This window comes from Mustela putorius, unplaced genomic scaffold, assembly GCF_011764305.1.
Source record: "Mustela putorius furo isolate JIRA1106 unplaced genomic scaffold, ASM1176430v1.1 tig00001012_pilon_pilon_pilon, whole genome shotgun sequence".
NCBI lineage: Eukaryota > Metazoa > Chordata > Mammalia > Carnivora > Mustelidae > Mustela > Mustela putorius.
Window position 1 is genome coordinate 1779161 of NW_025421531.1, and position 12553 is coordinate 1791713.

The 12553-nt window shown below is 33.7% G+C and overlaps 1 protein-coding gene across 1 annotated transcript in view; it reads left to right on the forward strand.

The window, feature by feature from the left end:
• The window catches only part of ZBTB41 (zinc finger and BTB domain containing 41), a 49577-nt gene extending 38010 nt beyond the window's left edge, over nt 1–11567 (forward strand). The window contains 1 exon segment of the mRNA XM_004756201.3: nt 6969–11567. Coding sequence (XP_004756258.2) covers nt 6969–7621 — 653 coding nt within the window. The 3' untranslated portion in view covers nt 7622–11567.
• The last annotated feature ends 986 nt before the right edge of the window (nt 11568–12553 follow it).

The following is a 12553-nucleotide window of genomic DNA, read 5'->3' on the forward strand; positions in this document are numbered from 1 at the left end:
TTGGGTGGCTCAGTCAGTTAAGCTCCTGCCTTTGGCTCAGGTCATAATCCTGGGTCCTGGGATTAAGCCCTTCCATAGCTTTCCGCTCAGCAGGGAGTCTGCTTATCCCTCTGCCCTTCTCCCCTGCTCATGCTCTCTTTCTTCTCTCAAATAAATAAAATCTTAAAAAAGTATGATGTTTTCTATATACTGTTTATCAGATAAATTACCATCCATTCCTCATTTATTTAGTGTTATGAATAGGTGTTGAATTTTATCAGATTTTTTTCCTGCATTTATTGAGGTGATCATATCTTTTTCCCTTATTAATAAGATAAATGACATTGATTTTTTAATATGAGATCTTGCATTCCTGATTGGTCTTTTTTTTGGCCTATGTTGATTAGACATTCTCCTTTTTTCCCCCTCTTGTAATGCCCCTGACAGGTTTTGTTACTATGACTCTGCTGGCCTCAAAAATTATTTGGGAAGTAATACATCTTTTTAAAAGAAATGGAGGAGTTTATGTAAAGCTGGCATTATTTCCTTATTTTTTAAAAAAATATTTATTTATTTGACAGACAGAGAGCACAAGTAGGCAGAGAGGCAGACAGAGAGAGAGGAGGAAGCAGGCTCCCTGCCAACCAGAGAGACTGATGCAGGGCTCCATCCCAGGACCCTGGGACCATGACCTGAGCTGAAAGCAGAGGCCCAAACCACTGAGCCACCCAGGCGCCCTGCATTATTTCCTTCTTAATATTTGGAGGAATTCGCTGATAAATCCCTCTGAACTTATTTTCTTTAGAGAAAGACTTCAGTGAAATATTATTTAATATAGAGCTGTCAGATTTTTTATTTTTAAAGGACTCCATGAAATCTGTTCAAAATTAAAGTTATCATATTATGTATCTTTTCGGTAACTGTAGGTATTTGTTATTTTTCCCTTCTTTATGCATTTTTTAAATTTCATTTCTGCTTTTTCTTCTTTTAATTTTGTTTGGGTTTAATTTCTGTTTTTCCCTAGCTTTTTAAATCCATGCCTTACTTACTGAATTTTAGCATTTCTTTTTATTTTTTCTTGTATGTATTTTAAAGTTATAAATTGCCCTCTAAACACTGCTTTAGTGAGATTCCACCCTTTGTTTTATGGTTCCTGTTTTCATCATAGTTCAGTTACAGTATTTTCTAATGTCTATTCTGATTTATTCTCTTATTAATGGTTTATTTTTAATTACATTGCTTAATTCCTAAATATTTGGGATGTTTTCTAAGTATTTTTATGTTACTGATATCAGTGATATATTTTTTCTGTCTTTACTTTCAGTTTTTCTGTGGGCCTCTATTTAAGATGTGTCTCTTTGGAGCCTCGTTTTATTATCCATTATAATCTCTTTTAATTGGGATGTGTTTTAGTTATTAAAATTTTACATGATATTTATTGGGTTTAAATCTGTCATCATGCTATTGGTCTCACGTGTTCCTTGATGCTTTCTCTCTCTCATCCTCACTTCCCTATAATCATGAAAAATTTTTATTACACATTTTCCCTTCAATTAGCTTGTCAGTTGAATGTTCTTGCATTGTTCTTTAGTAGTCACCCTAAAGATTGCTATTTTGTTAGATAGAACCCTAAAGAGTCTATCTTGTTAGTTCTTTACCAGTTCCTAGACAGTGCAAAGACCTTACAATACCTTTATCCTGACCTTTTATGCAGAATGTATTTTAATTCTACATATACTTTAAAACACAAAGACATTATTTTTTGGTTTGTTTTATATAACACATATTATTTATTTTTAACCATATATTTGCCCTTTACTGTTTGTTATTTCCTGCATTTGCATTCTTCCACCTGGGATTTTTTCCTTATTTATTTATTTATTTTTAATTATTTATTTATTTACTTGTCAGAGAGAGAGGAGTGAGAGTGAGCACAGGCAGACAGAGTGGCAGGCAGAGGCAGAGGGAGAAGCAGGTTTCCTGCCAAGCAAGAAGCCCGATGTGGGACTCGATCCCAGGATGCTGGGATCATGACCTGAGCTGAAGGCAGCTGCTTAACCAACTAAGCCACCCAGGCGTCCCAGGGATTTTTTCCTTTTGCATGAAGAACTCCTTTGGTGAATATCTGCAGGATAGGCACCAACTTCTCTTAGGTTTTGATTATCTGAAAATGTTGTTTTTGTTGGTTTTTTTTTATGGAGAATATTTTTCCTGCGTATAGAATTTGCATTAGAATTTAATTTTCTTTCAACATTGTAAATATGTCATTTTTTTCCTCATTGAACTTGTTTTGTTTTTGTTGAAAAGTATACTGTTGTTATTGTTGCTCATTTAAAGGAAATGTCTCTTTTTAATCGGTTGCGCTTTAAGATTTTTCTAGCTTTGATTTTTAGTAGTTTAATTATAGTGTGCTCAGATGTACTTTTTGGCTTTAGGGTTTTTTTGTTTTTTGTTTTTTGTTTTAATTTTGTGAGGTTTGTAGAACTTACTGCATCTTTGACTTGAGATGTCTTTCTATTGTTTAGTAAGATTCTCAGCCATTTTTTCTTTCAAATATTGCCTTTCCTCTGTACTCTCTCCTTTTTCCGGGATTCCAATTTATGTATGTTATAGCTATCTCTCATGCTTTTTCTGTTTGTTTTGTTTTGTTTTGTTTTGTTTACAGAGAGAGAAAGAACGAATGTGCTGGTTGGGAGGGGCAGAGGGAGATGGAAAGAGAAAATCTCAGGCAGGCTCCACGCCCAACCCTGAGCCCAGCACAGGGCTTGATCTCACAATCCTGAGATCATGACTTGAGTTGAAATCAAGAATCAGATGCTTAACCAACTGAGTCACCCAGGCATATTTCTGTATTTTCTATCCTATTTTTCTGTGTGCTTCCATATGGATAATTCCTATTGATCCATTTTTCAATATACTAATTATTCTTCTGTGGTGTCTAATTTGCTACCACATCCATCTACTGAATTACTGAATTGCTCAGTTTTTTTTTTTACCTGTTCCAGAATTTCCTTTTTCCCATAGATTCCAATTCTTGAACATGTTACTCATATTCATTTTAATATTCTAGTCTTAATGTAGTTTTTCTTCACCTTTAGGTGTATCTGTTATCTTTTTTTTCCCTCCCTCTTTTGGCATTTGGTCATTTGATTCTGTTCTTGATAGGCCTGACAGCTTTGAATTGAACTTTAGATTTTGTGAATGAAAAATTACAGAAGCTCTTGAAGTTGTATTTTTTTCCCAGATATATTTAATTTTCTCACAAGCAGATAGACTGAGATGGCATTGATCTCTTCTGGTCTGTTTCTACTCTACTTTTCTTCTAGTTCATCATCATTCTGGGGTCTCAACTGAAGTATGGTGTTTATACCAAGAGTCTCTCCACTTTGATGAGACTTAAACTCTAATCTTTGTTTCCCTAGTACCCTTGGGATTGCTGCTGTATCTGTTCAAACATTCAGTATCCCAGCCTCTGGTTTTTAGCTATCTCATCCAGCAAATGGTCATCTTGGGAGTTGGAAAATACAGGTATTTTGTTCATTTCTTTGTTCTTTTTTCCAGGCTCTTGACCCCTTAAATTCTTGCTAGTTCCAAACTCCAGCTTTTACCTTCCAGCTGCCACTTGCCCTCTGTTTCCCCATACATTAAATCTGAAAGTGCACTGAGGAAAGAAGTCACCTCCATATCTTCTTGTGTCTCCAGAATCTTGGCTTCTCACGTCCTGCCTGCCTTGTTTGTACTTCAGTCCCTTAAAGAGTAGATTGAGTTTTTAAAAATCTTGTGTCTTTTCCTCTTCAGCAGCAAGAGACTTAGTGTGACATGAATTACTCCATTAAGTCTGAATGGAAGTTCTAAGTTATATTTTCATATACTAATTTTTTTAATTTATTTATTTGATAGGGAGAGATAACAAGTAGGCAGAGAGGTAGGCAGGGAGAGAGGGGGAAGCAGGCTCCCTGCTGAGCGGAGAGCCCAGTGCAGGGCTCTATCCCAGGACCCTGGGATCATGACCTGAGCCGAAGGCAGAGGCTTAAGCGACTGGGCCACTCAGGTGTCCCTCATATACTAATTTTTAATATCTAAATATAACAGATCCACTGGAAGACTGTTTTTAGTTCTAAAGATTTTATTTTTTTTATTTAGAGACAGCATGAGTGGGGGAGGGGCAAAGGGTGAGAGGAAGAGAGCATCTCAAGCAGCTCTGTGCTGAGCACGGAGCCTGATGTGGGGCTTGATCTCATGACTGAGATGATGACCTAAGCTGAAATCAAGAATGCTTAACCGACTGAGTTACCCAGGTGCCCCAACAGTTTTTAATTCTAAAAACTCATAAGTTTCTGTGGTTTTAGTTGAGAAACAGATTAGCTTTCTTTAAGTGTTGTTTTATCTACTTCTACTCTTAAAAAATAAACATCTTCCTATATATCTTGTAAGAGACCTTTCCTTTGTTTTCTTAGGTCTCTGATTTATGATCTTGAGATGCATCCAACTTGAATTAAATATTGTCAAATAGGTAATTTTGCTACAGAAGGACTTGCTGTAGAAAGTATGTTTCTTTGATATGTATTCCTCTTTTCATTAAATTCATAATTGACCCTTTTCACTATGTTTCTTTAAGCACTCTAGATTTGCTTTTTAAATATGATATTTTTTAAAATATATTTTTAAATATAATACTTCAACATTTCCTTTGTGGATCTTTATCTTTTTACAAACCTAAATTGATTTTTCTGTTGGAAAATGATATTTGTTTAAAATGATCATAAAAACTTCTCAAAGAACTTCTCAGTATGCCTGTTTGGGTCCCAGTTTCTTAAAAGTATTTGTGGGACACTGGAACTGATTGACTATGACTTTATTAAGTCCTTTATGAAAGCTTTTTAAGGAATGTGCTTAAGAAACTATCATGGCTAATGCTGTGCCAAAGGAGAACACTTAAAACTAATAAATTTTTATCTTTAAAAAATAAATCCTGTGCTTGGTGGTGGTGGTAATAATGCTGTGCTAGGGTTTTTGTTTTTAAAAAAGTCATAAAAGCTCCTGGTGTGACTGGTTTTGATGCCAGGAATTACAGAAAGAGCTTTGTAGTTCTTCTTGCATTTTGGAAGTATAATTTTGTTTTTCAGAACACTCTTTTATGACCTTTTTCATATTGTCCCTGATTCTGGGTATTGCAGACGAGATCATATGTTGGATACAGTGTTTTCTATACACAGTTGCAAATAGTATCTCTTCAGGAATTTTAACCCTTTATATAATGTGTTACTTCAGGTCTTATTTCTTCTTTAGTGACATCAGTAATGATATCAGTCCAGAAATGAGTAGGAATCTAATAGTGTCAGAAACCAGCATCCCAGTCTATATAAATTTTCTTCACTGGGATTTGAAAGTTCTAATGGTCTACAAAGTAACAATTAAGCAATAATATTTAACAAGTAAACAATTGTTCGATATTAGTGGCCCAACTTGAAGATGCAGTTCTCTTAATTTTCTTAGAATTGGCCTTGTTTTAATGGAAGGATAAAGAAAATAGTGCTATCAATAAACCCATCTAACAATATAAAATCTTTTCTTTTAGCTTTAAAAATACGTGCCTTTATGTCTGTTGTACAGTTGTATGTCTTGCTGCTGTAACAAACTACTACAACCTTAGTGGCTTAAACAATACAGTATGTATGATCTTACAGATCTTTTGGTGAGAAATCTGACATAGGCTAAAATCTGTATTTGGGTAGGGCTGCATTTCTTTGTGGCAGCTCTAGGGAAGAATTGGGTTCCTTCTCAATTGTTTTGTTGGTAGAATTGATTCTTTGAGCTGTAGGACCAAGACCCAGGTTCTAGTTTTACTATGTACTGTAAGCTGAGAGTTTTTCCTAGCTTCTGAAGGCCACCACATTTCTTGGTTTCTGGCCCCTTTTTCCCTGTTCAAAGCCAGCAATGCAGGGGTTGAATTCTTCTTAGTGCATCTCTCTGACCCATTCTTCATCGCTCACCACTTTTGAAGACTTGTATGTTTAAACTGGGCCCATCTGGATAATCTAGTTAATCTCCCCGTTTCAAGATCTTTACTCTTAATCAGATCTGCACAGTCCCTATTGCCAATGGAAATTGCATATTTATAGCTCCCTAGAACGTGTATGTCTTTGAGTGGCTGTTATTCTGCCTACCACTAGAATTTATAATGTTCATATTAAAAAAACAAACAAATGTAAAACTACAACATGGAAACCTGACTCAGGGAAAAGTGAAAAGCAGTCCAGCTTCCTTGATCTTTACCCTGATCAACTCTCCAGAAGGAGACTAGGCAAGACATAAAAATCACTACTTCTTAGTATGATTCTAAGAACCTGGTTAATTGGAGTTTCTCCCTTCTTGTGTGGGAGAAAATCAGATGTTTTGGTTTTATAACTTTTTTAGGGGTTGTAGTAGAAATAAAAAAAAAAGCAATATTAATAATCTGAGTCCATTAAGTACTTATGCCAGGTACAGATCTAAGCATTACTCATTTTCTTATTCATTCCATTTACCAATTGTGAGGTAGGTACAATCATTATTCCATATTACTGGCAAAGAAACAGTGCTTAGAAACTATTTTGCGGGGCGCCTGGGTGGCTCAGTGGGTTAAAACCTCTGCCTTTGGCTCAGGTCATGATCCCAGGGTCCTGGGACGGATCCCTACATCAGGCTCTCTGCTCAGCAGGGAGGCTGCTTCCCTTCCTCTCTTTCTGCCTGCCTCTCTGCCTACTTGTGATCTCTGTCTGTTAAAGAAATAAAATCTTTTTAAAAAAAAAGAAAGAAACTATCTTGCTCCAGGTTTGGCTGGTAAGTGGTACAGATAGAATTCAAGCCTGGATCTTTTTAGTGTTTGAACCTAATATCACTGCTTTTATTAAGTTCTTATGAGTATTCATGCAGATAATTTATTACTTTAAATCATTGTCTTACCAAGCGAGTGCATTTTACACTTAATTTCATTTTTGTTCATACAGGTGAAAAACCATACAAGTGTCAAATTTGCAATCAATCTTTCAGAATTAAGAAAACTTTAACAAAACACTTGGTTATTCATTCTGATGCCCGGCCTTTCAACTGTCAGCACTGTAATGCAACATTTAAGCGGAAAGACAAGCTGAAATACCACATTGACCATGTTCATGGCATAAAATCTCCTGACGATCCACTCAATACTTCTGAGGAAAAACTTGTATCTTTGCCAGTAGAATACTCATCTGATGATAAAATCTTTCAAACAGAAACAAAACAATATATGGACCAGCCCAAAGTTTATCAGTCAGAAGCCAAGACTATGTTACAGAATGTGTCTGAAGTGTGTGTTCCAGTAACACTGGTTCCAGTTCAGATGCCTGACACTCAGAGCGATCTGGTGCGTCATACAACCACACTCCCACCGTCTTCTCATGAGATCCTATCGCCACAGCCACAAGCGACTGATTATCCCCGAGCAGCTGATTTAGCTTTTCTGGAAAAGTATACTCTCACTCCTCAACCTGCAAATATAGTTCATCCAGTACGACCTGAACAAATGCTAGATCCTAGAGAACAGTCTTATCTTGGAACATTGCTAGGCCTTGATAATGCTACTGCTGTACAAAGTATTTCTAATAACGAGCATCATTCATGAGTAAATCTAAACATTCCACAGACTTTTGATGGTTTTGTGCTAATGGTAGCCTAGACTGATGGCTTTTAAATTAGTAAGGCTGCTATTTTTCATTTTCTCTAGTTTCTCCAGTCCTCAGAACCATTTCAAATCAAGAAAAATATATGTATCTCTGTTTACTGAACAGAATATTGGGACACATTTTGAGGTATAATATTTGAAATGAACATTTTTATGATTTTTAAAGATAACTTAGTGCTAATTTTTAATGGTTTCTCAAACTTTTCAAAATTATTAGCTGTTGACTTTGTGGTTTTGTTTTTGGGTTTTTTCTTAATTATCCATGGAAATTTTCATTCTTTAGTTTCAGTCTGTTTTTCTCCTTGACCATCTTCTAAACAAGATTAAGGACTGACCATGTAGCCTTTAAGAAAGAATATAAGAGTACACTGATAATTGCAACTCTTCCTTATTAAGATTCATTATTATTTCTTCATTTTAAAAAGCTGAAATTAGGAATTTAAATTTATAGGGAACTCTTGGCTATTTCCGTGGTTTGTTTGTTTTTTATTTTTTAATGTGGCCCTAATTTCAGGTTATAATTAATCCTTTGGTCTTTTCACAAACTCAAAGCAAGGAAGCTAACTTAATGTAAGAACAGTTTGTTAAATGAAACCTAGAAATGAAATAATTATCCAAATAATTGGTTTTTGCCTATGCTTCAATTATTATGAATAAGAAATGCATATTTTTAATGTATAGGCATTAAATTATACAAGTTGAAAATGTATTAAAGGCAAATTATGACAGTTTTAACTAGATAGCTTTAAAGGTAAGTTCATCTTTTAAATTTTATCATTTAAGAAACATCAGCAATACATCATAGCATGTATCTTAATCTCACTAAAGGAGGGGCAATTATAACTAATCAATGAAATTTAATTAACAAGCTACTTTTGGTCTCATTTACTTTGGCTAATAAAATTGTGGGAAATAGAACCTAGATATTTCATATATAATCATAAGGGAAGGTGCCAAAGTATAAAATCCATGTCTAACTAAACTTAATGTTTACTTTAATTAAAGGGAACCACTACTTGTATACAGATTTACATGTAATGTAGATTTTTATTTTGCTTTTCACATAAGCCCAATATCTGTAATTATCCTTGATTTTTTATTTTTGTAGGAGATAAAAGTTGAGGACTTGGTGAAAAGAAATAGCAGTTAGAGCAAAAACCACACTGATAAAAATTAATCGAGGAAAAAAGTTAAAATTATAAAATACCTTTAAAGATGTGCACTTTCCATATTTTCAAGTCAATTTAAACTTAAACTAGGATAATGTTTCCTAGTAGAGCTGCTTGAAGGATTAGAATAGGCAGGGTTGATTTATTATTAGCATGTCATTTGTATGTAAACTACTGGAAAAGAGCAATTTTAAGAGTTTTCTAGTTCAGTTTTGTTTACACTCCTAATTGCTTTAAGCACTTTTTTTTGTGTAAACTGTAAAGTCTGGCCCAGCCCTTGTGAAAAAAATCACAAATAAAATAATGAAGTTTTAATGAATAAAATTTAACCACTTAATAATGGGGAAACTTGTTTGCTGAAGCACTTAAGAAATGAAGGTACTTTACAGGAGCATTCACCATACTAGTGGAAATAAAAGAAAAAAAATGTCGAGATTGAGGCAGTTAACCAAAGTAGCTCATATAAGTAACAAAACCAACCTGAGTTTCGCCTCAGTTATCAAGGTTTGGTTGTAATTAATCTAGGACCAGTAGATAAAATTAATGTATTCTTCTTTTTAAAAGGTTCTTACTTTTGTGTGGAAATGTTATATCTGAGGTACTTACATGATTGAACTTGACTATATGAGGTACTATTAGTCTGTTAGTCTTTCAAATTGACTTTTAAAAATGCAGATCTTTATGATTTTTATCATAAAGACCAGCAAGACTTTTAATGAAAAAACTTACTGTAATGAGATGAAATAATACCTAAAAGTATACCCTGCCTTACATAACCATCGTAGAAAAGTTTGGACTTACAAAAAGGCAGATGGTATGTATGGGTCTGTGTATGGTATATTATATGCTTGGTAGCAAGAAAGAAAGAGAGTGTTGCATTTTCACATTGAAAAGAATACTTTGCTTTTTGAAGGTATTTACTTGAGGATTCTTTTAATAATAATTTCCTAATGCTTTAAATATGTAATTTGATTGTAGGAATTGGTTTACAGTATAAAACTTCTCTGGAACACATTTCTTATATAAAGTGAAATAGAATGATATTTAGTTATTGTTGTAGATAAACTTGAATACTGGTTTAGTCTTTCATAAAATGCTTTCAGTTATCTCGTTTAACCTCATAACCAGCTCTAAAAGAGAAAGGACATGTTATATTCCCATTTTAGAGATGAAGAATCTGAGGTTAAGATAAAGGACTCAGTTAAGCTCACATCATTAATGTCAGAGCTACTAATGGGGAAAGAAAGCTAGCATTAATAAATGCTTACTGTGTGCCAGGCACTACATTTTCTCATGTGATCGTAAACAGTCTGGGAATTAGATAGCATAATTCTTATGAAGAAATTACTCAGCAGATGGACAAACACACAAATCTGCTGCCTCTAATTTCCAAAATTAGAATATAGGAAATTTTAAAATTGTGAAAACCTCATGGATTTGGGCAAACTGAATGTATATAAGTTGTTGAAGTTGGCACAAAAAATATGTAATGAGGCCTACTCTTTTCAGTTAACCTTTTATAATATTTAATTTGGAGTATTTGGACAAATGTTCCATTAACTCTAAAATCCATTAATTTTGTAACTATACTTAAAGTTTTGAATCTTGCAACTAAGCTTAGCCTCATTCAGAGTTTTTATTTTATGAACATAATTTATTGTTTTAAATTAATTTTTTAGCTGATAGCAGTTAGCACTTAATATGTAAACTGAATAATTTATCAAGTGTAGAAATTTGTTAACCTAATCAGTTTTTACTTAAATGCACCAAAGATTTTTAGTAGGTATTAAAATAGTTTAAGAGAATTAAAATTCTTTGTTGTTTGAATAAATATTTGTCCAAAGAAGCACAGTTGAAGTCCTAGGATTATGGATTTTTAAAAAAAAATCATTAGTTTGAATACTAAGATTGTTTGTGTTTATATGTATAAAAATAAAAACAGAAGAAAATACTCTGGGAATAGTCATACTGACAAACCAGTTACAAGTAAGAATACTCAGTTTCCCTCAGTTTAATTAATTGAATGTTATCTTTAAGTGGACACTATTAAATGCTAAATAATAAGCTTATTTTTTACACTACACTATTAAAATAATTTTGCCTTAGAATTTTTTTTTAAGACAAGTCAAAGTTATTTTTATAAAAAACCCCACCTATTTTTTGCAGCCTGTAGTACCATTTAAGATTAGCATTTGTTCTTCATGCCAGCAAGATTTAACCAACAACTGTAAAGGTAATTATCTTTGCATACTTTTAAGTAATTTAGTCATTTATTGCTGAGAAAAGGAGTAGAATAAATAGGGATTTAAACTGGTGCTTTATTAAGTGACTTCCTTTTAAGTGATTGTAGGTCATGAAATAGGTACACTAATAATATCCTGTCAACTTTAAAAGTGTCAAGACATCTTTGCAGAGTGACTATAAACTGTTAAGGGCTAATAAGTAATTAAATATCATTCATTGCTTTTCACTCTTTAATTGCAAACAAATACATAATTAAACTGGTATGTTTGTAAGTTTGAGTTATCTTCCTACCAGATCATTTTAACATATCATTGATGAAAAGTCAGATTTAGAGCATTAGCTCTTTGACAGTGTCCTTTTTATACCCACTCTTTTCTGAATTGCATGCTTTGTGCCTTTTCACTGTGTTGTAGTTGCTTCAAATTGATTCTGCTGGCTAGATTGTACTGGTTAATAAATGATTTTGATTTTGTTGTTGTTGTTGTTATGGGTTTTATGTTTGTGCTACCTGCTGGTCAGGCAGCACATTTTTAAGATTACTTTATAATTATTTAGGAAAATGGCACTAAGTACTAGTGTGAACATTTTTTTTTTAATCTCTTTTGTGGCCTTTATAGTTACTTTAAAGCCACTCCAGGGCCTGTCTCTAGATGCTTATTAGAGGAATCTGACAAATAAAATAAAATGAGTAGTGTGTCTGCTTCTCTGTCTTCTCCTCCCACTCACCCTCCTATTCCTTTTTAAAAATATCAGTTCCCATAACTACACAGCTCTACATTGAATGGCTTCTCACTTCAGTTTGCCTAAAACTGAACTAGAGGTGATGGCTTGAGATGAGTTTCTCATTAGGAGCAGCAACATCCCAACCAACATGCAATTTGAGTTGATGAACTCAGGAAAAATCAGGACTTTAAAGTCCTATTTGGATTATTCTAAGATTCAGTGCCAAATTTGAAGTGACTAAAAATGTATTCTTTAATAAGGAACAAGTAGCATTTCTAAGACTTTAAATAGTATTATGATAAATGTTACTTGTGATTAGGGTAAATAATGGATAATGTGAGAATATTTTCTAAATAATTTTAGGAACTATAGGCAATTCTTTAGATCATCCCCCTTTCTTTTTCACATTCCTCTCTCGGTAAACTCTGTAGTGTTCTTTTGGGGGACTTACCCCCTTGTTTCCTCTAATGTTATTTCAACTTAAAGATACTTTTATCCTAGAATATTAGCATGCTTTCTGCCCTTCTCTTTGGAAGTAGCATTAATAAGATAGAAGTAATAGGATTAGCTTGTGTGGAAGATGAGAGAAAGAAGGTCTTGGTAGAGAGAGTGACTATGTTTTGTTTACTCTTCATGTTTCATTCAACTTGCTATGTATTGATCTTAAATCTATGACTATTGAAGAATCCCAAGACAATTTAAATTTAGCCTCTGCAGCCATTTATACAAAGAGAAA